Source organism: Tachyglossus aculeatus, chromosome 22 (assembly GCF_015852505.1).
Source record: "Tachyglossus aculeatus isolate mTacAcu1 chromosome 22, mTacAcu1.pri, whole genome shotgun sequence".
Classification (NCBI taxonomy): Eukaryota; Metazoa; Chordata; class Mammalia; order Monotremata; family Tachyglossidae; genus Tachyglossus; species Tachyglossus aculeatus.
The window spans coordinates 37,860,775-37,886,517 of record NC_052087.1 but is presented as its reverse complement, the minus strand read 5'-3'; the positions used below and the strand labels follow the sequence as shown (position 1 = coordinate 37,886,517).

At 49.2% G+C, this 25,743-nt stretch overlaps 1 protein-coding gene across 2 annotated transcripts; it reads right to left on the bottom strand.

The window, feature by feature from the left end:
• Positions 1–332: 332 nt before the first annotated feature.
• TAF6L (TATA-box binding protein associated factor 6 like) lies at positions 333–25,743 on the bottom strand. 2 transcript variants are annotated; one of them, XM_038764582.1, is made up of 11 exons: positions 25,690–25,743; positions 24,135–24,306; positions 19,868–19,954; positions 18,769–18,919; positions 16,430–16,480; positions 15,880–15,974; positions 13,151–13,225; positions 12,828–13,048; positions 9,776–9,908; positions 2,932–3,060; positions 333–1,574 (listed from the first exon to the last, which is right to left on the bottom strand). In XM_038764582.1, the coding sequence occupies exons 2-11, from the start codon at positions 24,279–24,281 to the stop codon at positions 774–776; spliced, it is 1,890 nt and encodes a 629-aa protein (XP_038620510.1). In that variant the 5' UTR covers positions 24,282–24,306; positions 25,690–25,743; the 3' UTR covers positions 333–773. The 2 variants fall into 2 exon arrangements, with proteins under 2 accessions (XP_038620510.1, XP_038620511.1); XM_038764583.1 differs by having other exon boundaries at positions 24,135–24,294; positions 25,690–25,703.

Genomic DNA, 25,743 nt, shown 5'->3' with positions numbered 1-25,743 from the left:
TCCCTCACCTGCAAAAGGGGGATTAAGACTGTGAGCTCCACGTGGGACAACCTGATCACTTTGTAACCCCCAAGCGCTTAGAACAGTGCTTTGCACACAGTCAGCGCTTAACAAATGCCAACATTATTATTATCGTTAACAACCCACCCCCGTCCCCGTCACTTCGCTTCTCTGAGCCTCAGTTCCCTCACCTGTAAAAGGGGGATTAAGACTGTGAGCTCCACGTGGGACAACCTGATCACTCTGTATCCCCCAAGCGCTTAGAACGGCGCTTTGCACATAGTAAGCGCTTAACCAATGCTGTCATTATTATTATTGTTAACAACCCACCCCCGTCCCCCCCAGTCTCCCCCCAAAAAGGGGCGAGTTGGGCGGCCCTCCTCACCCCCCTCAGCCTCCCTTGGGGCAGAAGGAGAGGAAGAAAATGGCAGCTGGGGGTGGGAGGTGGGTAGATCCCCCGACCGGGCCCGGCAGCAGAAAAAGGGGTCACGGGGGCCGGGGAGGGTGGAGAGAGCACATAGTAAGCGCTCAATAAATACGATTGATGATGATGATGATGAAGAGACGAACGAGACACCAAACAGAGACCCATTAGGGGTAGGGGGGCTGCTGGATGGGGTTCTCCCTTGGGGCAGAAGGAGAGGAAGAAAATGGCAGCTGGGGGTGGGAGGTGGGTAGATCCCCCGACCGGGCCCGGCAGCAGAAAAAGGGGTCACGGGGGGACGGGGAGGGTGGAGAGAGCAGGGGGCCGCGGCCCACCTTCCTTCCTTCCCTCAGAGGGGAAGGTACAGGGAGTAGTCGGAGAGGGCCCAGCGGCGGGCGGGCCGGGCCGTGCGGCCGATCATGGGCAGCTTCTGGGCGTAGCGGGAAGCGGGGCTGGGCCCGTGGTGGGGCGGGAAGGCCGTCTGGAAGAGCCGCCCCCGGCACCGGCGCCCGGCCTGCCGCCCGGCGATGAGGAACCTGAAGTGGGGGGCGCCCCGCGGGGCCACACGGCTCTTCGGGAACACGTCCCGGGCCCCGGGCCGCAGGCCCTGCTGGCGCGGGGCCCCGCGGGGCCGGTGCGGCCGCACCGCGGGCGGCATCGCCGGTGGCATCGCCGGCGGTGGCGGCCGACTCTCGGCGGGCGGCAGCGCGCAGGCCGCGGGGACCCCCGCCGGCCCCCGGCCCCCGCCGCCGCCCTCCTCCTCGCGGGGGCTGACCGTGGCGCTGGCCGTCAGCTGGGGCATCTTGCGGACGGCCTCGGCCGCGGCCGCCGGCTCCTTCTTGCCCCCGGCGGGCCGCGGGGCGGCCGGGGAGGGCTGCCCCGTGCCGAAGCGCGTGGCCAGGCTGTCCCCGAAGAAAGCGTACAGCTCCCGGTAGGTGTCTCCCAGCGGCGCGGGGGGCGCGGGGGTCCCCAGCCCCACGGCCCCCGGGGCCGAGGGACCCCCTGGCCCGAAGCCCGGCTCGCCCGCGGCCGGCGAGTCCTGCAGGAGGAGGCTGGCCCAGGGCAGGTCCTCCGGGCGACGGCCCGCTGCTCCGCCATCGCCGGCCCCGCCGGCCTGGGCCTTCATCTTCAGCAGCCGCTCCACCGCCACCTGCACGGAGGGACGGCGGCACCCGGGGGGTCACCCGTCCCGCCCTCACGCCCTCTCCACCCTCCCGAGGACCGCCAGCGGGCCCCGAGACTCTTTCGTCCCACGTACGTTAAGGGATATCCTATTTATTTTGTTTTGTTGGTATGTTACATATCTATTCTATTTATTTATTCTAGTTGGTATGTTTGGTTTTGTTCTCTGTCTCCCCCTTTTAGACTGTGAGCCCGCTGTTGGGTAGGGATCGTCTCTATGTGTTGCCAATTTGTACTTCCCAAGCGCTTAGTCCAGTGCTCTGCACATAGTAAGCGCTCAATAAATACGATTGATGATGATGATGATGAAGAGACGAACGAGACACCAAACAGAGACCCATTAGGGGTAGGGGGGCTGCTGGATGGGGTTGTGAACGGGGAAGGTAATAATAATAATGATGATGATGGCACTTATTAAGCGCTTACTCTGTGCAAAGCACCGTTCGAAGCGCTGGGGAGGCAGCAAGGTGATCAGGTTGTCCCACGGGGGGCTCCCAGTCTTCATCCCCATTTTCCAGATGAGGGAAGTGAGGCACAGAGAAGTGACTTGCCCAAGGTCACACAGCAGGTAAGTGGCAGAGTGAGGATTAGAACCCACAACCTCTGACTCCCAAGCTCAGGGTGTTTCCACTAAGCCACGCTGCTTCCTACTAGAGGGGGTTAACGGGAAGCGTTGTTTCGGGGAAGCAGCGGGGCTCAGTGGAAAGAGCCCGGGCTTTGGAGTCAGAGGTCGTGGGTTCGAATCCCAGCTCCGCCGCTTGTCAGCTCTGTGACGTTGGGCATGTCACTTCACTTCTCTGTGCCTCAGTTACCTCATCTGTAAAATCGGGATTAAAACTGTGAGCCCCCCCATGGGACAACCTGATCACCTTGTAACCTCGCCAGCGCTTAGTACGGTGCTTTGCACATAGTAAGCGCTTAATAAATGCCATCGTTATCGTTATTATCTGTAAAATGGGGATTAAAACTGTGAGCCCCCCCGTGGGACAACCTGATCACCTTGTAACCTCCCCAGCGCTTAGAACAGTGCTTGGCACATATAGTAAGTCTTCTAGACTGTGAGCCCACTGTTGGGTAGGGACTGTCTCTATATGTTGCCAAGTTGTCCTTCCCAAGCGCTTAGTACAGTGCTCTGCACACAGTAAGCGCTCAATAAATACGACTGATTGATTGATTGATAGTAAGCGCTTAACAAATACCATCATTATTATTTTGAGGGAAACCATGGCCCAGAGTGAGGGGATCTGGTCCCAACGAGGGCTTGGGTTCCCCCAGGTTCGGCCTCGGGCCTCGGGTGAGAATTCAGCGAGGGGGCAGTTACTCACCAGGATGGCTCCGTAGACTTTGTGCCCGTCGGCCTTGACCTGAGCATTGGAGACGGAGTAGTCATCCAACACGGCCTGCAGGTTGGCCCAGTAAGTGGACAGGTGAGGGTAGAGGACCGTCTCTACTGCCTGGGAACAGAGGAGGAGAGCGTGAGAGAGGGCAGACCGCCCACTGTTTTTCCTTTTCAATCAATCAATCGTATTTACCGAGCGCTTACTGTGTGCACAGCACTGGACTAAGCGCTTGGGGAAATACAAAAGTTGGCAACACATAGAGCCGGTCCCTACCCAACAGCGGGCTCACAGTCTAGAAGGGGGAGACAGAGAACAAGACAAAACATATTAACCAAATAAAATAAATAGAATAGATATGTACAAACAGAAGAGATATGTACAATAGATATGTCCTTTTCATTCATTCATTCAATCATTCATTCATTTGTATTGATTGAGCGCTTACTGTGGGCAGAGCACTGTACTAAGCGCTTGGGAAGTCCAAGTTGGCAACACATAGAGACGGTCCCTACCCAACAGTGGGCTCACAGTCTAAAAGGGGGAAACAGACAACAAAACAAAACAAATAAAATAAAATAAATAGAATAGATATGTACAAATAGAATAGATATGTACAATAGATATGTCCTTTTCTTTTCATTCATTCATTCAATCATTCATTCATTCGTATTGATTGAGCGCTTACTGTGGGCAGAGCACTGTACTAAGCGCTTGGGAAGTACAAGTCGGCAACACATAGAGATGGTCCCTACCCAACAGTGGGCTCACAGTCTAGAAGGGGGAGCCAGACAACAAAACAAAACAAATAAAATAAAATAAATAGAATAGATATGTACAAATAGAATAGATATGTACAATAGATATGTCCTTTTCTTTTCATTCATTCATTCAATCATTCATTCATTCGTATTGATTGAGCGCTTACTGTGGGCAGAGCACTGTACTAAGCGCTTGGGAAGTACAAGTCGGCAACACATAGAGATGGTCCCTACCCAACAGTGGGCTCACAGTCTAGAAGGGGGAGACAGAGAACAAGACAAAACCTATTAACAAAATAAAATAAATAGAATAGATGTGTACAAATAGAATAGATATGTACAATAGATATGCCCTTTTCTTTCTATTCATTCATTCATTCAATCGTATTGATTAAGCGCTTACTGTGGGCAGAGCACTGTACTAAGTGCTTGGGGAAATACAAAAGTTGGCAACACCTAGAGACGGTCCCTACCCAACAGTAGGCTCACAGTCTAGAAGGGGGAGACAGAGAACAAGACAAAACATGTTAACAAAATAAAATAGATATGTACAAACAGAAGAGATATGTACAATAGATATGTCCTTTTCTTTTCATTCATTCATTCAATCATTCATTCATTCAATCGTACTGTTTGAGTGCTCACTGTGGGCAGAGCACTGTACTGAGCGCTTGGGAAGTACAAGTTGGCAACACATAGAGGCAGTCCCTACCCAACAGCGGGCTCACAGTCTAGAAGGGGGAGACAGAGAACAAAACAAAACAAATAAGATAAATAGAATAGATATGTACAAATAGATATGTACAATAGATATGTCCTTTTCTTTTCATTCAATCATTCATTCATTCATTCATTCAATCGTATTGATTGAGCGCTTACTGCATGCAGAGCACTGGACTAAGCGCTTGGGAAGTCCAAGTTGGCAACACAGAGAGACGGTCCCTACCCAACAGCGGGCTCACAGTCTGGAAGGTCACAATGTCCAATGTCCAAAGGTCACCAATCCAAGTCCAGATATGATGATGCAGAAGGGAGAAGAGCGTGGCCCAGCAGTTAAACCACGGGCCTGGGAGTTGGAAGGACCTGGGTTCTAATCCCGGCTCCGCCACGTGTCTGCTGTGTAACCGTGGGTAAGTCACTTCACTTCTCCGGGCCTGTTCCCTCATCTGGAAAATGGGGATTGACACTGTGATCCCTATGTGGGACAGGGACTGTGTCTAACACGATCAGTTTGTGTCTGCCCCAGCGCTCAGTACACCGCCTGGCATATTCATTCATTCAATCGTATTTATTGAGCGCTTACTGTGTGCAGAGCACTGGACTAAGCGCTTGGGAAGTACAAGTCGGTAACATTCATTCATTCAATTGTATTTATTGAGCGCTTACTAATAATAATAATAATGGCATTTATTAAGCGCTTACTATGTGCAGAGCACTGTTCTAAGCCCTGAGAAGGTTACACGGTGACTTACTGTGTGCAGAGCACTGGACTAAGCACTTGGGAAGTACAAGACGGTAACATTCATTCATTCAATCATATTTATTGAGCGCTTACTGTGTGCAGAGCACTGGACTAAGCGCTTGGGAAGTACAAGTCAGTAACATTCATTCATTCAATCGTATTTATTGAGCGCTTACTGTGTGCAGAGCACTGGACTAAGCGTTTGGGAAGTACAAGTCGGCAACATTCATTCATTCATTCAATCGTATTGACTGAGGGCTTACTGGGTGCAGAGCACTGGACTAAGCGCTTGGGAAGTACAAGTCGGTAACATTCATTCAGTCATTCAATCGTATTTATTGAGTGCTTACTGTGTGCAGAGCACTGGACTAAGCGCTTGGGAAGTACAAGTCGGTAACATTCATTCATTCAATCGTATTTATTGAGCGCTTACTGTGTGCAGAGCACTGGACTAAGCGCTTGGGATGTACAAGTCGGTAACATTCATTCATTCAATCATATTTATTGAGCGCTTACTGTGTGCAGAGCACTGGACTAAGCGCTTGGGAAGTACAAGTCGGAAATAGTTATTCATTCAATTGGATTTATTGAGCGCCTACTGTGTGCAGAGCACTGGACTAAGCGCTTGGGAAGTACAAGTCGGCAACATCTAGAGACGGTCCTTTCCCAACAACGGGCTCACAGTCTAGAGGGGGGAGACGGACAACAAAACTTGGGGACGGGTGTCAAGTCATGAGAATAAATAGAAGTCAAGCTAGATGCACATCATCAACAAAATAAATAGAATAGTAAATATGTAGAAGTAAAATAAATAGAGTAATAAATCTGTACAAACATATATCCAGGTGCTGTGGGGAGGGGAAGGAGGTAAATAATAATAATAATGGCGGCATTTATTAAGCGCTTACTATGTGCAAAGCACTGTTCTAAGCGCTGGTTATGTACAAGTAAAATAAACAGAGTAATAAATCTGTACAAACATATATCCAGGTGCTGCGGGGAGGGGAAGGAGGTAAATAATAATAATTATTATAATGGCGGCATTTATTATGCACTTACTATGTGCAAAGCACTGTTCTAAGTGCTGCTTATGTACAAGTAAAATAAATAGAGTAATAAATCTGTACAAACATCTATCCAGGTGCTGTGGGGAGGGGAAGGAGGTAAATAATAATAATAATAATAATAATGGCGGCATTTATTAAGCGCTTACTATGTGCAAAGCACTGTTCTAAGCGCTGCTTATGTAGAAGTAAAATAAATAGAGTAATAAATCTGTACAAACATCTATCCAGGTGCTGTGGGGAGGGGAAGGAGGTAAATAATAATAATAATGGCGGCATTTATTAAGCGCTTACTATGTGCACAGCACTGTTCTAAGCGCTGGTTATGTAGAAGTAAAATAAGTAGAGTAATAAATCTGTACAAACATCTATCCAGGTGCTGTGGGGAGGGGAAGGAGGTAAATAATAATAATAATGGCGGCATTTATTAAGCGCTTACTATGTGCAAAGCACTGTTCTAAGCGCTGGTTGTGTACAAGTGAAATAAACAGAATAATAAATCTGTACAAGCATATATCCAGGTGCTGTGGGGAGGGGAAGGAGGTAAATAATAATGATTATTATAATGGCGGCATTTATTATGCGCTTACTATGTGCAAAGCACTGTTCTAAGCGCTGGTTATGTACAAGTAAAATAAATAGAGTAATAAATCTGTACAAACATCTATCCAGGTGCTGTGGGGAGGGGAAGGAGGAAAATAATAATAATAATGGCGGCATTTATTAAGCGCTTACTATGTGCAAAGCACTGTTCTAAGCGCTGCTTATGTAGAAGTAAAATAGAGTAATAAATCTGTACAAGCATATATCCAGGTGCTGTGGGGAGGGGAAGGAGGTAGGGCGGCGGGGATGGGGAGGGGAAAGGGGGCTCACTTCATTTCTCTGGGCCTCAGTTTCCTCCTCTGTAAAATGGGGATGAAGACTGTGAGCCCCCCGTGGGACAACCTGATCATCTTGTAACCTTCCCAGCGCTTAGAACAGTGCTGTGCACATAGTAAGCGCTTAATCCATGCCATCGTTGTTACTTTGAGGGCAATGCGGGGGGGGAACGAGAGACCCGCACTCTTGGTTGGACGGACCCGCCTCAGCTCAGTCCCGTCTTCCGTCCCTCCTCTTGATTATAAGTGTGTTACGGGCAGTGGACACGCTTACCGTTCTGTTGTCCTCGCCCCAGCGCTTAGTACGGCGCCGTGCACGCAGCAGGCGCTCAATACATACGACAGACTGACTTCTTGAGCCTCCCCTTAATAATAATAATGATGATGGCATTTATTAAGCGCTTACTATGTGCAAAGCACTGTTCTAAGCGCTGGGGAGGTTACAAGGTGATCAGGTTGTCCCATGGGGGGCTCACCAACTTCTGGAGCCTCCCCTTAATAATAATAATAATAATGGCATTTATTAAGCGCTTACTATGTCCAAAGCAGTGTTCTAAGCGTTGGGGAGGTTACAAGGTGATCAGGTTGTCCCATGGGGGGCTCACCGACTTCTTGAGCCTCCCCTTAATAATAATAATGGCATTTATTAAGCGCTTACTCTGTCCAAAGCACTGTTCTAAGCGCTGGGGAGGTTACAAGGTGATCAGGTTGTCCCATGGGGGGCTCACCAACTTCTTGAGCCTCCCCTTAATAATAATAATAATAATAATGGCATTTATTAAGCGCTTACTATGACCAAACCACTGTTCTAAGTGCTGGGGAGGTTACAAGGTGATCAGGTTGTCCCATGGGGGGCTCACCGACTTCTTGAGCCTCCCCTTAATAATAATAACAATAATAATGGCATTTATTAAGCGCTTACTATGACCAAAGCACCGTTCTAAGTGCTGGGGAGGTTACAAGGTGATCAGGTTGTCCCATGGGGGGCTCACTGACTTCTTGAGCCTCCCCTTAATAATAATAATAATGGCATTTATTAAGCGCTTACTATGACCAAAGCACCGTTCTAAGCGCTGGGGAGGTTACAAGGTGATCAGGTTGTCCCATGGGGGGCTCACTGACTTCTTGAGCCTCCCCTTAATAATAATAATGATGGCATTTATTAAGCGCTTACTATGACCAAAGCACCGTTCTAAGCGCTGGGGAGGTTACAAGGTGATCAGGTTGTCCCATGGGGGGCTCACTGACTTCTTGAGCCTCCCCTTAATAATAATAATAATGGCATTTATTAAGCGCTTACTCTGTCCAAAGCACCGTTCTAAGCGCTGGGGAGGTTACAAGGTGATCAGGTTGTCCCACGGGGGACTCACCGACGTCTTGAGCCTCCCCTTAATAATAATAATAATAATAACGGCATTTATTAAGCGCTTACTCTGTCCAAAGCAGTGTTCTAAGCGCTGGGGAGGTTACAAGGTGATCAGGTTGTCCCATGGGGGGCTCACCAACTTCTTGAGCCTCCCCTTAATAATAATAATAATGGCATTTATTAAGCGCTCACTCTGTCCAAAGCACTGTTCTAAGCGCTGGGGAGGTTACAAGGTGATCAGGTTGTCCCATGGGGGGCTCACCGACTTCTTGAGCCTCCCCTTAATAGTAATAATAATAATAATGGCATTTATTAAGCGCTTACTCTGTCCAAAGCACTGTTCTAAGCGCTGGGGAGGTTACAAGGTGATCAGGTTGTCCCATGGGGGGCTCACCGACATCTTGAGCCTCCCCTTAATAATAATAATAATAATAACGGCATTTATTAAGCGCTTACTCTGTCCAAAGCAGTGTTCTAAGCGCTGGGGAGGTTACAAGGTGATCAGGTTGTCCCATGGGGGGCTCACCAACTTCTTGAGCCTCCCCTTAATAATAATAATAATGGCATTTATTAAGCGCTCACTCTGTCCAAAGCACTGTTCTAAGCGCTGGGGAGGTTACAAGGTGATCAGGTTGTCCCATGGGGGGCTCACCGACTTCTTGAGCCTCCCCTTAATAGTAATAATAATAATAATGGCATTTATTAAGCGCTTACTCTGTCCAAAGCACTGTTCTAAGCGCTGGGGAGGTTACAAGGTGATCAGGTTGTCCCATGGGGGGCTCACCGACGTCTTGAGCCTCCCCTTAATAATAATAATAATAATAATAATAATAATAATAATAATAGCATTTATTAAGCGCTTACTCTTTCCAAAGCACCGTTCTAAGCGCTGGGGAGGTTACAAGGTGATCAGGTTGTCCCATGGGGGGCTCACCGACTTCTTGAGCCTCCCCCTTAATAATAACAACGGCATTTATTAAGCGCTTACTATATCCAAAGCACGGTTCTAAGCGCTGCGGAGGTCACAAGGTGATCAGGCGGTCCCACGGGGGGCTCCCAGTCTTCATCCCCATTTTCCAGATGAGGGAACTGAGGCCCGGAGAAGTGAAGTGACTAGCCCAAAGTCACCCAGCCGACAGGTGGGAGAGCCGGGATTGGAACCCACGGCCTCGGACTCCAAAGCCCGGGCTCTTTCCCACCGAGCCCCGCCCCAGGAGCGGCCCGCCCCCGCTCCGGGACCGAGGAGGAGGAGGACGGGCGGCGTCGCCCGCGTCGCCCGCGGTGCCCGCGGTGCCCGTTACCTTCCAGCCCAGGGCGTGCAGGCCCACGACGGCGCCGTAGTGCGAGCACAGGGGCCGCACGGGATCGGCCAACACCTTCTGCAGCGACAGGAGGATCTGCTGGTACAGCCCGCTCACCAGATCCCCGTGAGTCCTGTGGAGGGACGGGACAGTTACGCGACCCCCCGAGCGGCCCTGCTGAGAGCTCACCTCCTCCAGGAGGCTTTCCCACTTTGGCTTCTCTCATTGGAGAAGAACTGTGGCTCAGTGGAAGAGCACGGATTTTGGAGTCAGGGGTCATGGGTTCGAATCCCATCTCTGCCAATTGCCAGCTGTGTGACTTTGGACAAGTCATGTAACTTCTCTGGGCCTCAATTCCCTCATCTGTAAAAAGGGGATTAAGACTGAGAGCCCTCCATGGGACAACCTGATCTCCTTGGAACCTCCCCAGTGCTTAGAACAGTGCTTTGCACATAGTAAGCACTTAATAAATGCCATCATTATTATTATGTCCTCAAAAATCTCCAGTGGCTACCACTTAAGAGAAGCAGCGTGGCTCAGTGGAAAGAGCACGGGCTTTGGAGTCAGAGGTCATGGGTTCAAATCCCGGCTCCGCCACTTGTCAGCTGTGTGACTTTGGGCAAGTCACTTCACTTCTCTGGGCCTCAGTTTCCTCAGCTGTAAAATGGGGGTTAAGACTGTGAGCTCCATGTGGGACAACCTGATCACCTTGTACCTCCCCAGCGCTTAGAACAGTGCTTTGCACATAGTAAGCGCTTAATAAATGCCATCATTATTATTATTATTATTATTATTATTCCCACACTCAGCCCCTTCCTTCCTCTCCCCCTCGTCCCCCTCTCCATCCCCCCTATCTTACCTCCTTCCCTTCCCCACAGCACCTGTATATATGTATACATGTTTGTGCATATTTATTACTCTATTTTACTTGTACATATCTATCCTATTTATTTTATTTTGTTAGTATGTTTGGTTTTGTTCTCTGTCTCCCCCTTTGAGACTGTGAGCCCACTGTTGGGTAGGGACTGTCTCTATGTGTTGCCAATTTGTACTTCCCAAGCGCTTAGTACAGTGCTCTGTACACAGTAAGCGCTCAATAAATACGATTGATTGATTGACTGATTGATATTTATTACTCTATTTATTTTACTTGTACATATCTATCCTATTTGTTTTATTTTGTTAGTATGTTTGGTTCTGTTCTCTGTCTCCCCCTTTGAGACTGTGAGCCCACTGTTGGGTAGGGACTGTCTCTATATGTTGCCAACTTGTTCTTCCCAAGCGCTTAGTACAGTGCTCTGCACACAGTAAGCGCTCAATAAATACGATTGAATGAATGAAAGTCCTCGTTCCCCTCTCCATCCCCCCATCTTACCTCCTTCCCTTCCCCACAGCACCTGTATATATGTATATATGGTTGTACATATTTATCACTCTATTTATTTATTTTCCTTGTACATATCTATCCTATTTATTTTATTTTGTTAGTATGTTTGGTTTTGTTCTCTGTCTCCCCCTTTTAGACTGGGAGCCCACTGTTGGGTAGGGACTGTCTCTATATGTTGCCAACTTGTTCTTCCCAAGCGCTTAGTACAGTGCTCTGCACACAGTAAGCGCTCAATAAATACGATTGAATGAATGAAAGTCCTCGTTCCCCTCTCCATCCCCCCATCTTACCTCCTTCCCTTCCCCACAGCACCTGTATATATGTATATATGGTTGTACATATTTATCACTCTATTTATTTATTTTCCTTGTACATATCTATCCTATTTATTTTATTTTGTTAGTATGTTTGGTTTTGTTCTCTGTCTCCCCCTTTTAGACTGGGAGCCCACTGTTGGGTAGGGACTGTCTCTATATGTTGCCAATTTGTACTTCCCAAGCGCTTAGTCCAGTGCTCTGCACACAGTAAGCGCTCAATAAATACAATTGATTGATTGATTGATTGACAGAACTCACATTTCTATTCCTTGGGTGGCTGTTGTGGTTAAACGGTATCAGCGCTTACTGCGCGCCCGGGCTTTGGAGTCAGAGGTCATGGGTTCAAATCCCGGCTCCGCCGCTTGACAGCTGAGTGACTTTGGGCAAGCCACTTCACTTCTCTGGGCTTAGTCCAGTGCTCTGCACACAGTAAGCGCTCAATAAGTACGATTGAATGAAGCTGCACCCCCATAAACTCCTTAAATGGGACTCCACACTCACGAAAGCGCTTAGTGCAGTGCTCTGCACACAGTAGGCGCTAAATAAGTATGATTGAATGAAGGTGCACCCCCATAAACTCCTTATATCATCATCATCATCATCAATCGTATTTATTGAGCCCTTACTATGTGCAGAGCACTGGACTAAGTGCTTGGGAAGTACAAATTGGCAACATATAGAGACAGTCCCTACCCAACAGTGGGCTCACAGTCTAAAAGGGGGAGTCTAAAAGGGGGGGAGTCTAAAAGGGGGGAGTCTAAAGGTGGGGGGGGAGTCTAAAAGGGCTCACAAAAGCGCTTAGTCCAGTGCTCTGCACACAGTAAGCGCTCAATAAGTACGATTGAATGAAGCTGCACCCCCATAAGCTCCTTAGATGGGACTCCACACTCACGAAAGCGCTTAATACAGTGCTCTACACACAGTAAGCGCTCAATAAGTACGACTGAATGAAGCTGCACCCCCATAAACTCCTTAAATGGGACTCCACACTCATGAAAGCGCTTAGTCCAGTGCTCTGCACACAGTAAGCGCTCAATAAGTACGATTGAATGAAGCTGCACCCCCATAAACTCCTTAAATGGGACCCCACACTCACAAAACCCGAACGCCCAACCCATCCAGGCTCTCCGTGCAAGGAAGTAACAGACCCAAAGGGAGCTTTTTTGGGTGAACGCCACCACGCACAGTTCCCCCTTTTAGACCGTAAGCCCACTGTTGGGTAGGGCCCGTCTCTCTGTGTTGCCAACTTGGCCTTCCCAAGCGCTCAGTCCAGTGCTCTGCACCCAGGAAGCGCTCAATAAATACGACTGATTGATGGATTGATCGATTGATAAGCCCGCCCCGGTACCAGAAGATGTGGCTGAGGAGCAGGGCGGCCCCATCGCGCAGCGTCCAGTGGTCGTTGAGGGGGTTGATGGAGGCGGCCAGCGGCTCCAGGACGCAGTAGAGGACGCTGCCGACCAGGGAGCGGACGTAGGGCCCCAGGCAGAGGTGCGGGTTGCGGACCAGGCTCCGGGCCACCTGCAGCAGCCTGTGCAGCTGCTCCAGGTCGTGGCTCACTGACTTCACCTGCCCAAGGGACAACACCACCGGTGAGCGGAGGGCGGACCGCCACCGCCGCCGCCTCCCCGCTCCTTTCCGCCTCCGGCTTCCCCTCCCGGCACCACTCACCCCGCTGACCACGTAAACGAAGTAAGGCAGCAGGGCCGCGATCTTGGAGTTGGTCTGCAAATCCTGAAGGGCAACCTAAAGGGGGGACGGGGTTCAAATCCTCCCCCTCTGCACAGAGTAAGCGCTCAATAAATACGATTGATGAGGATGATGATGATGAGCCACGCTGCTTTAGACTGTGAGCCCCCTGTTGGGTAGGGACTGTCTCTAGATGTTGCCAACTTGGACTTCCCAAGCGCTTAGTCCAGTGCTCTGCACACAGTAAGCGCTCAATAAATACGATTGATGATGATGATGATGAGCCACGCTGCTTTGGACTGTGAGCCCCCTGTTGAGTAGGGACTGTCTCTAGATGTCACCAACTTGTCCTTCCCAAGCGCTTAGTCCAGTGCTCTGCACACAGTGAGCGCTCAATAAATACGATTTATGATTGATGCTGATCCCTTCTAATAATGATCAATCGTATTTATTGAGCGCTTACTGTGTGCAGAGCACTGGACTAAGCGCTTGGGAAGTACAAGTTGGCAACATCTAGAGATAGTCCCTACCCAACAGTGGGTTCACAGTCTAAAAGACAGTGGGCTCACAGTCTAAAATGCCATAATGATGGCATTTATTAGGTGCTTACTATGTGCAGAGCACTGTCCTAAGCGCTGGAGATGTATATATGTTTGTACATATTTTTTAACTCTACTTATTTATTTAATTTATTTGTACATATCTATTCTATTTATTTTATTTTGTTAGTATGTTTGGTTTTGTTGTCTGTCTCCCCCTTTTAGACTGTGAGCCCACTGTTGGGTAGGGACTGTCTCTATATGTTGCCAATTTGTACTTCCCAAGCGCTTAGTACAGTGCTCTGCACATAGTAAGCGCTCAATAAATACGATTGATGATGATGATGATGATGATGATGATGATGATGATGGAGAGGTTACAAGATGATCGGGTTGCCCCACGGGGGTGCTCGCAGTCTTCATCCCCATTTTACACATGAGGAAACTGAGGCCCAGAGAAGTGAAGTGACCTGCCCAAAGTCACACAGCTAATTGGCGGAGCCAGGATTCGAACCCATGACCTCTGACTCCAAAGCCCGGGCTCTTTCCCACTGAGCCACGCTGCTTCTCTAGGCTGCTGTTTCTCTATCCCTTCTAGACTGAGAGCCCGCTGTTGGGTAGGGACCGTCTCTAGATGTTGCCAACTTGGCCTTCCCAAGCGCTTAGTACAGTGCTCTGCACACAGTAAGTGCTCAATAAATACAACTGAATGAATGACTGAATCCTCAGCCGGCCCGTCATATATATGGAGTGCTTAATGCGTGCAGAGCACTGTACTAAGCGCACAATATAACAATAAACAGATTTTCCTGCCCTCAACGAGCTTACAGTCGTTGGGTAGGGACTGTCTCTATATATTGCCAGCTTGTACTTCCCAAGCGCTTAGTCCAGTGCTCTGCACACAGTAAGCGCTCAATAAATACGACTGATTGATTGATTACAGTCTAGAGGGGGAGATGGACATTAACAGAAATGAATCACGGATACAATTTAAAAACTTATCAAATAAAAAATAAATTTAAAAAATGGATTTATAAATGAATTCATAATAAAACCCCGACTCTTGTGGCCTATCATCATCATCACTGATGTTTGTCGAGCACCTATAAGATGCCTTATGCTGATGATGATGATGATGATGGTATTTGTTAAGCGCTTACTATGTGCAAAGCACTGTTCTAAGCGCTGGGGGTTACACTGCCCTAGGTGCTTGGGAACAGTGAAGGAACTCACATTTTAGGGGATGACGCCCTCCCACCCTCCGGCAACGCCCCAAACAGAAATCTAATCAAACACGCAAAAAAAGGGCACTGCTCGGAGCACCACGGTCATCTCCCCTCACACTCCTTTCTCCCGCCAATCAATCAATCAATCAATCGTATTTATTGAGCGCTTACTGTGTGCAGAGCACTGGACTAAGCGCTCGGGAAGTCCAAGTTGGCAACATCTAGAGACAGTCCCTACCCAACAGTGGGCTCACAGTCTAAAAGGGGGAGACAGAGAACACAACCAAACATACTAACAAAATAAAATAAATAGAATAGATATGTACAAGTAAAATAAATTAATAGAGTAATAAATATGTACAAACATATATACATATATACAGGGGGCCAATCTGCTCCCTACCCCGAGTGCGGCAACAAAATCCCCAAATCCCAAAGTGGGAGGAGTGGGGATCATCATCATCATCAATCGTATTTATTGAGCGCTTACTGTGTGCAGAGCACTGGACTAAGCGCTTGGGAAGTACAAGTTGGCAACATCTAGAGACAGTCCCTACCCAACAGTGGGCTCACAGTCTAAAAAGGGAGAGACAGAGAACAAAACCAAACATACTAACGAAATAAAATAAATAGGATAGGTACAAGTAAAAGAAATAAATAAATAAAGAGTAATAAATATGTACACATGTATATAGGTGCTGTGGGGAAGGGAAGGAGGTAAGATGGGGGGATGGAGAGGGGGACGAGGGGGAGAGGAAGGAAGGGGCTCAGTGTGGGAAGGCCTCCTGGAGGAGGTGAGCTCTCAGCAGGGCCTTGAAGGGAGGAAGACAGCGAGCTTGGCGGATGAGCAGAGGGAGGGCATTCCGGGCCCGGGGGAGGACATGGGCTGGGGGTCGATGGCGGGACAGGCGAGAACGAGGTATGGTGAGGACCCCACCCTCCTCACCTTCATCAGCTGGGGGTCGTCCCCCAGCACAGCCCGGGTGACTTGCTGGTAGTACTTGAGCAGGTCGTCCGTCAACGAGGAAACGGCATTGGGCACTGCGGAAGTGCAGAGCGCGGTCCAGAACGGGGTTTCCTCCCGCCGAGAGCCCCATCGCCCTCCCTCACGGCAGTCGCCGCTTTATTTATTTTACTTGTACATACCTATTCTATTTATTTTATTTTATTAGTATGTTTGGTTTTGTCTCCCCCTTTTAGACCGGGAGCCCACTGTTGGGTAGGGACCGTCTCTATATGTTGCCAATTTGTACTTCCCAAGCGCTTAGTACAGTACTCTGCACATAGTAAGCGCTCAATAAATGTGATTGATTGATGATTGATTGCAACGGGACGGCAGGCGGGAACACGTGGCCGAGAGCCAGACGACTGGCTTCCGCGCCTCGGGGAGTCAGGAAGGGTGGAAGGGGTCAGGCCCGCCGCCGATGCGCTTAGTCCAGTGCTTTGCACGCAGTAAGCGCTCAATAAATACGATTGATGATGATGCCAGCTCTTACCGGATCCTTGAGGCTCCAAGTTGCCTTTGCCATCCAAGTAAGAGACGTGAACTGCAACCGAGACAGCGCAAAAGAGAGACAGGGAGAGAGAAGTCACCCAAGGCCGGGACCGGCCCTCGCTCTCGGCCATCTCGCTGCCGACCCCTCGCCCGCGTCCCGCCTCGGGCCCGAAACGCCCGTCAGACCACCACTCTCCCCCCCCCGAAACCATCAAAATCTCCTCCGAGAGGCCTTCCGTGACTAAGACCTCGTTTCCTCTTCTCCCATCCCCTTCTACGTCGCTCTTGCACCAGATTTTGCTCCCTTTTATTCACCTCTCCCTCAGCCCCACAGCCTTGTCCATATCTGTAATTTATTCATAGTAATGTCAGTCTCCCCCTCTAGACCCTAAGCGCGTTTTTTTTTAATGGCATTTATTAAGCGCTTACTATATGTGCAAAGCACTGTTCTAAGCACTGGGGAGGTTACAAGGTGATCAGGTGGTCCCACGGGGGGCTCACAGTCTTCATCCCATGTATATATGTTTGTACATATTTATTACTCTAGTTATTTATTTATTTTATTTGTACCTATCTATTCTATTTATTTTATTTTGTTAGTATGTTTGGTTTTGTTCTCTGTCTCCCCCTTTTAGACTGGGAGCCCACTGTTGGGTAGGGACCGTCTCTAAATGTTGCCAATTTGTACTTCCCAAGCGCTTAGTACAGTGCTCTGCACATAGTAAGCGCTCAATCAATACGATTGATGATGATGATGATGATCCCCATTTTCCAGATGAGGTCACTGAGGCACAGAGAAGGGAAGTGACTAGCCCAAAGTCACACAGCTGACAGAACCGGGATTTGAACCCATGACCTCTGACTCTTTTCACTGAGCCACGCTGCTTCTCTGTAACAATCTTGCCCTGTGTCGTGGGCAGGGAATATGCCTACCGACTCTGTTCTACAGTACTCTCCCAAGCGCTTAGTACAGTGCTCTGCACACGGTAAGCGCTCGGTAAATGCCACCAATTGATTGAATGATTGGACCCCGTCATGATGGGACCTCTTCCTCAGCCCCATCCCGTCACCCACCCCTAACTGCCTTGAGAAGCAACGTGGCTCAGCGGAAAGAGCCCGGGCTTGGGAGTCGGAGGTCGCGGGTTCAAATCCCGGCTCCGCAAATTGTCAGCTGGGTGACTTTGGGCAAGTCACTTCACTTCTCTGGGCCTCAGTTCCCTCATCTGTAAAATGGGGATGAAGACTGTGAGCCCCCCGTGGAACAACCCGATCACCTTGTAACCTCCCCCCCAGCGCTTAGAACAATGCTTTGCACATAGTAAGCGCTTAATAAATGCCATTATTATTATTACTATTATTATTCTCTGGTCCTCAGTTACCTCATCTGGAAAATGGGGATGAAGACTGTGAGCCCCCCGTGGGACAACCCGATCACCTTGTAACCTCCCCAGCGCTTAGAACGGTGCTTTGCACATAGTAAGCGCTTAATAAATGCCATTATTATTATTACTATTCTCTGGGCCTCAGTTACCTCATCTGGAAAATGGGGATGAAGGCTGTGAGCCCCCCGTGGGACAACCCGATCACCTTGTAACCTCCCCAGCGCTTAGAACAGGGCGTTGCACATAGTAAGTGCTTAATAAATGCCATCGTTATTATTATTATTATTCTCTAGGCCTCAGTTACCTCATCTGGAAAATGGAGATGAAGACTGGGAGCCCCCCGTGGGACAACCTGATCACCTTGTAACCTCCCCAGTGCTTAGAACAGTGCTTTGCACATAGTAAGCGCTTAATAAATGCCAGTATTATTACTATTATTATTATTCTCTGGGCCTCAGTTACCTCGTCTGGAAAATGGGGATGAAGGCTGTGAGCCCCCCGTGGGACAACCCGATCACCTTGCAACCTCCCCAGTGCTTTGCACATAGTAAGCGCTTAATAAATGCCAGTACTACTATTATTACTATTCTCTGGTCCTCAGTTACCTCGTCTGGAAAATGGGGATGAAGACTGGGAGCCCCCCGTGGGACCCCCCGATGACCTCGTAACCTCCCCAGTGCTTTGCACATAGTAAGCGCTTAATAAATGCCAGTACTACTATTATTATTATTCTCTGGTCCTCAGTTACCTCGTCTGGAAAATGGGGATGAAGACTGGGAGCCCCCCGTGGGACCCCCCGATGACCTCGTATCCACCCCAGTGCTTAGATCGGTGCTTGGCACGAAGTCAGCGCTTCACAAATACCCTCCCCGTCGTGGCCTCGGCCCCGCCGGCCCCTCATCCGTCGCCCCCGTCCCCGTCCCCTGCCCAACAGGCCGGCCGGCCCCAAGGCCCACACCTCTCACGACCGTCTCGGCGCAGCCTTTGGGGATGTTGGTTGCCAGGGCGAGCTCCACCAGGTTCACCTCCCTGTCTTCGGGAAAGTAGAGGTCCCCCTCCTTGGCGGGGCGGAGAGGCAACGCCTCCTGGGAGCCGTACCCGCACACCGCCTGCGAAAGAAATCTCCGGTGGCTGCCTGGCAACCTCCGCATCAAGTAAAAACTCCTCCCCCTGGGCTTCCAGGCTGTCCATCCATCCCCTCGCCCCCTCTTACCTCCCCTCCCTTCTGTCCTTCTCCAGCCCAGCCCGCACCCTCCGCTCCTCCGCCGCTAATCTCCTCACCGTTAGGCCTCGTTCTCGCCCGTCCCGCCGTCGACCCCCGGCCCGCATCCTTTCCCTGGCCCGGAATGGCCTCCCTCTGCCCATCCGCCAACTTTGCTCTCTTCCTCCCTTCCAAGCCCTACTGAGAGCTCACCTCCTCCAGGAGGCCTTCCCACACTCAGCCCCCTTCTTCCTCTCCTCCTCCCCATCCCCCCGGCCCACCTCCTTCCCCTCCCCACAGCACTCGTCCATATATTTGCACAGATTTATTACCCTATTTATTTTCCTTGTCCATATTTACTATTCTATTTATTTTGTTAACGATGTGCCTATAGCTTTAATTCTATTTTTTTCTGACGATTTTGACCGCCCCTTCATCTAACTCATTCCCACTTGCCCAAAGCCTCCTCTCCAGCTCGGCCTGACCCCATCCCTCCATGACCCCCCCCCCCCCCTTTTTTTTTTAATCGTATTTATTGAGCGCTTACTACGTGCAGAGCACTGTACTAAGCGCTTGGGAAGTACAAATTGGCAATATTGAGCGCTTACTATGTGCAGAGCACTGTACTAAGCGCTTGGGAAGTACAAATTGGCAACATATAGAGACAGTCCCTACCCAACAGTGGGCTCACAGTCTAAAAGGGGTATTTTAGACTGATGGTATTTGTGAAGCGCTGACTACGTGCCAAGCACCGATCTAAGCACTGGGGTGGATACGGAGGTCATCAGGTCTCTCTCAACTTCCCTCCCTCCCTCTTTCTCTCTCAATTTCTCTCCCCCTCTCCGTCTCCACTCACCTCCACGTTGCTCCAGCGGAGTGCCCGGTTGAAATCCTCTACCGTCAGCTTCCGCCGTTTGGTGTGCTTCATGAACTGAGAGCTGTTCTGCGGAGAAGAAACGAGACACCGGGTATAAATATTGATTTTTTATGGGTCCTTACTTTGGAGGGAGGCCCAGGCCTGAAGATGGAGGACTAGGAAGAGAAGGAGCATGGCCTAGGGGGATAGATTAGTAGCGTGGCTCAGTGGAAAGAGCCCGGGTTTTGGAGTCAGAGGTCACGGGTTCAAATCCCGGCTCCGCCACTTGTCAGCTGGGTGACTCTTTTAGACTGTGTGACACAGTCCCTTTTAGACTGTGAGCCCACTGTTGGGTAGGGACTGTCTCTATGTGTTGCCAATTTGTACTTCCCAAGCGCTTAGTACAGTGCTCTGCACATAGTAAGCGCTCAATAAATACGATTGATTGATTGATTGACTGATTGACTCTCGGCAAGTCCCTTCTCTGGGCCTCAGTCACCTCATCTGGAAAATGAGGATTAAAACTGTGAGCCCCATGTGGGACAACCTGATCGCCTCGTAACCTCCCCAGAGCTTAGAACGGTGCCTTGCACATAGTACGCGCTTAATAAATGCTATCATTACTATTACAGAGCAAGGGCCTGGAGTCAGAAGGACCTGGGTTCTAATCCCGGCTCTGCCACCTATTTGCTGTGTGCCTTTGGGCAACTCACTTCACCTCAGTTATCTCATCTGTAAAATGGGGAGTAAGACTGTGAGCCCCATTGGGGCAGGGACTGTATCTCACCAGATTTGCTTGTCTCCACCCGAGCGTTTAGCAATAAAAATGATAACCATCATAATAATAATGATAATGGTATTTGTATTATTAAGCCCTTACTACATGCCAAGCGCTGTTCTAAGCACTGGGGTATATTCATTCATTCATTCAATCGTATTTATTGAGCGCTTACTGTGTGCAGAGCACTGTAGTAAGCGCTTGGGAAGGACAAGTTGGCAACATCTAGAGACGGTCCCTACCCAACAGTGGGCTCAAAATCTAGAAGTATATCACAGTATATACAGTATAGCACAGTATATCCACGTTAACTAGGTTGGACACAGTCCCTGCCCCACTTAGGGTTTACACTCTTAATCCCCACTTTACAGATGAGGGAACTGAGGCCCAGAAGTAAGGTGACTTGACCAAGGTCACACAGCAGACATGCGGCGGAGCCAGGATTAGAACCCAGGCCCACGCCCTACCCATTGTAGGGCTTCGCATAGTACAGGACTCAATACAGTGCCCGGCCCATAGTATGCACTTGGCAGATATCATTATTATTGGGGTTTTGTTGTGGTTATGAAAAAGACTTAGAGAAAACCAAAGGGTGATCACTGGGATGTCCGAGAATCAATCGTATTTATTGAGCGCTTACTGTGTGCAGAGCACTGTACTAAGCGCTTGGGAAGTACAAGTCGGCAACATCTAGAGACAGTCCCTACCCAACAGTGGGCTCACAGTCTAAAGGGGAGACAGACAACAAAACCAAACATACTAACAAAATAAAATAAATAGAATAGATATGCACAAGTAAAATAAATAAATGGGAATAAAAGAATAAATGGAGAATGAAAGGAGCTGCTTTTCTAGATGGTGGACAAGCTCCCCGAGATGGGAAGAGTCGCACCTAAGCAATCAGCGCTTAGAACAGTGCTTGGCACATGGTAAATGTAACCCCTCCTTCCTCTCCCCCCTCCATCCGCCCCGCCTTACCTCCTTCCCCTCCCCACAGCACCTGTATATATGTTTGTCTGTATTTACTACTCCATTTATTTTATTTGTACATATTTATTCTATTTATTTTATTTTGTTAATATGTTTTGTTTTGTTCTCTGTCTCCCCCTTCTAGACTGTGAGCCCGCCGCTGGGTAGGGACCGTCTCTAGATGTTGCCGACTTGGACTTCCCAAGTGCTCCCTTTATACTTCCCAAGCGCTTAGTCCAGTGGTCTGCACACGGTAAGCGCTCAATAAATACGATTGAATGAGGCCCTACTGAGAGCTCACCTCCTCCAGGAGGCCTTCCCAGACTGAGCCCCTTCCTTCCTCTCCCCCTCGTCCCCCTCTCCATCTCCCGCATCTTTCCTCCTTCCCTTCCCCACAGCACCTGTATATATGTATAGATGTTTGTACAGATTTATTACTCTATTTATTTATCTTACTTGTACATATCTATTCTATTTATTTTATTTTGTTAGTATGTTTGGTTTTGTTCTCTGTCCCCCCCTTCTAGACTGTGAGCCCGCTGTTGGGTAGGGACTGTCTCTATGTGTTGCCGACTTGTACCTCCCAAGCGCTTAGTACAGTGCTCTGTACACAGTAAGCGCTCAATAAATACGATTGATTGATTGATTTTACTTGTACATATCTATTCTATTTATTTTATTTTGTTAATATGTTTGGTTTTGTTCTCTGTCTCCCCCTTCTAGACTGTGAGCCCGCTGTTGGGTAGGGACTGTCTCTATGTGTTGCCGACTTGTACCTCCCAAGCGCTTAGTACAGTGCTCTGCACACGGTAAGTGCTCAATAAATACGATTGATTGATTGATTTTACTTGTACCTATCTATTCTATTTATTTTATTTTGTTAATATGTTTGGTTTTGTTCTCTGTCTCCCCCTTCTAGCCTGTGAGCCCGCTGTTGGGTAGGGACCGTGTCTATGTGTTGCCGACTTGTACTTCCCAAGCGCTTAGTACAGTGCTCTGTACACAGTAAGCGCTCAATAAATACGATTGATTGATTGATTTTACTTGTACCTATCTATTCTATTTATTTTATTTTGTTAATACGTTTGGTTTTGTTCTCTGTCTCCCCCTTCTAGCCTGCGAGCCCGCTGTCGGGTAGGGACCGGCTCTAGATGTTGCCGACCTGTACTTCCCAAGCGCTCGGTCCAGCGCTCTGCACACGGTAAGTGCTCAATAAATACGATTGATTGATTGATGATTGATTTTACTTGTACATATCTATTCTATTTATTTTATTTTGTTAATATGTTCGGTTTCGTTCTCTGTCTCCCCCTTCTAGCCTGCGAGCCCGCTGTCGGGTAGGGACCGGCTCTAGATGTTGCCGACCTGTACTTCCCAAGCGCTCGGTCCAGTGCTCTGCACACGGTAAGCGCTCAATAAATATGATTGATTGATTGATTTTACTTGTACATATCTATTCTATTTATTTTATTTTGTTAATATGTTCGGTTTCGTTCTCTGTCTCCCCCTTCTAGCCTGCGAGCCCGCTGTCGGGTAGGGACCGGCTCTAGATGTTGCCGACCTGTACTTCCCAAGCGCTCGGTCCAGTGCTCTGCACACGGTAAGTGCTCAATAAATACGATTGATTGATTGATGATTGATTTTACTTGTACATATCTATTCTATTTATTTTATTTTGTTAATATGTTCGGTTTCGTTCTCTGTCTCCCCCTTCTAGCCTGCGAGCCCGCTGTCGGGTAGGGACCGGCTCTAGATGTTGCCGACCTGTACTTCCCAAGCGCTCGGTCCAGTGCTCTGCACACGGTAAGTGCTCAATAAATACGATTGATTGATTGATGATTGATTTTACTTGTACATATCTATTCTATTTATTTTATTTTGTTAATATGTTCGGTTTCGTTCTCTGTCTCCCCCTTCTAGCCTGCGAGCCCGCTGTCGGGTAGGGACCGGCTCTAGATGTTGCCGACCTGTACTTCCCAAGCGCTCGGTCAAGCGCTCTGCACACGGTAAGTGCTCAATAAATACGATTGATTGATTGATGATTGATTTTACTTGTACATATCTATTCTATTTATTTTATTTTGTTAATATGTTCGGTTTCGTTCTCTGTCTCCCCCTTCTAGCCTGCGAGCCTGCTGTCGGGTAGGGGCCGTCTCTAGATGTTGCCGACTTGGACTTCCCAAGCGCTCGGTCCAGCGCTCTGCACACGGTAAGTGCTCAATAAATACGATTGATTGATTGATGATTGATTTTACTTGTCCATATCTATTCTATTTATTTTATTTTGTTAATATGTTCGGTTTCGTTCTCTGTCTCCCCCTTCTAGCCTGCGAGCCCGCTGTCGGGTAGGGGCCGTCTCTAGATGTTGCCGACTTGGACTTCCCAAGCGCTCGGTCCAGCGCTCTGCACACGGTAAGCGCTCAATAAATACGATTGAATGGACGGATGGATGGATGGATGAACAAATTCCATCATTATCATTATCTGGGGGAGGAGAGATGGGGGGCCGGGGCGGGTTACCTGGGTGGCTTCGCGAAGCCGGTAACAGACGTCCTCGGCCAGCAGCGCGGCCACCTCGTCGCTCAGCTCCAGCCCGGCGCTCTCGGCCATGAGCCGCACCGACTCCCGGGGGATCTCCACAAAGCGCCGCTCCTCCCGCTCGGCCATGGGCCCGGCGGGTCTGCGGTCCCGGCTGACGCGGAGCAGGGAAAACGGGATCAAATCCCGCTCTCTGCCAGTCTCCCGGAGGAGGCCCTTCCCGGGAATCTGGGCCGGGCGCCCCTCCTGCCCCCGGCCCTAGCGGAACCTGCTCCAGGCTGCTCTAAAAGTCGAAGGGTGTCGTTCATTTCTACACCGTGAGCCCACCGTTGCGTAGGGACCGTCTCTATATGTTGCCAACTTGGACTTCCCGAGCGCTTAGCACAGTGCTCTGCACGCAGTAAGCGCCCAATAAATACGATTGATTGATCGATTCAGTCGTATTTACTGAGCCCTTTCTGTGTGCACGGCACCTGGGAAGTGCAAATCGACTGGGAGCCCCCCGTGGGACAACCTGATCTCCTTGTAACCTCCCCAGCGCTTAGAACATTCATTCATTCAATCGTATTTATTGAGCGCTTACTGTGTGCAGAGCACTGGACTAAGCGCTTGGGATGTACAAGTTGACAGTGCTTTCCATATAGTAAGCGCTTAATAAATGCTATCATTATTAGTATTATTAATAAATACGATTGAATGAATGAGCCATGTGGGACAACATGTTGCCAACTTATCCTTCCCAAGCGCTTAGTCCAGTGCTCTGCACACAGTAAGCGCTCAATAAATACCACTGAATGAATGAATGAAGCGCTCTCCCCCTTCTAGACTGTGAGCCCACTGTTGGGTGGGGACCGTCTCTAGATGTTGCCGACTTGTCCTTCCCAGGCGCTTAGTACAGTGCTCTGCACACAGTAAGTGCTCAATAAATACGACTGAATGAACAACGAATGAATGAAGCGCTCTTCCCCTTCTAGACCGTGAACCCGTTGTTGGGTAGGGACCGTCTCTAGATGTTGCCGACTTGTCCTTCCCAAGCGCTTAGTCCAGTGCTCTGCACACAGTAGGCGCTCAATAAATCCGATTGAATGAATGAATGAATGAATGAAGCGCTCTCCCCCTTCTAGACTGTGAGCCCGCTGTTGGGTAGGGACCGCCTCTAGATGTTGCCAGCTTATCAATCAATCAATCAATCGTATTTATTGAGCGCTTACTGTGTGCAGAGCGCTGGACTAAGCGCTTGGGAAGGACTATAGTCCTTCCCAAGTGCTTAGTCCAGCGCTCTGCACACAGTAAGCGCTCAATAAATACGATTGAATGAATGAATACGATTGAATGAATGAACAGCCTGATCACCTCGTATCCCCCCGCCCCCCTAGGTTTAGAACAGGGCTTGGCACATAGTAAGCGCTTAACAAATAGCCTCATTATTATTATTATTATGATTACCTCTGCCCCTGTGCCCTTTGACCCCTTGAGGGACTGCAGGGTGAGGCCTGGGCCTCCCCCACGCCCCCATCCCCCTCTCACCCCCTCTCACCTGGGGCCCAGGAGCCCCTTACGTCGCCTGGGCGTCCTTTACAGAGCCCTACAA

Coding starts and splice junctions, on each gene's coding strand:
- TAF6L (XM_038764582.1), bottom strand. CDS start 24,281: ATGGCCGAGCGGGAGGAGCGGCGCTTTGTGGAGATCCCCCGGGAGTCG. Junction 18,920..19,867: donor TCCGCTGGAGCAACGTGGAG/GTGAGTGGAGAC, acceptor TTTCTTTCGCAG/GCGGTGTGCGGGTACGGCTC. Junction 16,481..18,768: donor CGCCGAGACGGTCGTGAGAG/GTGTGGGCCTTG, acceptor TCTCGGTTGCAG/TTCACGTCTCTTACTTGGAT.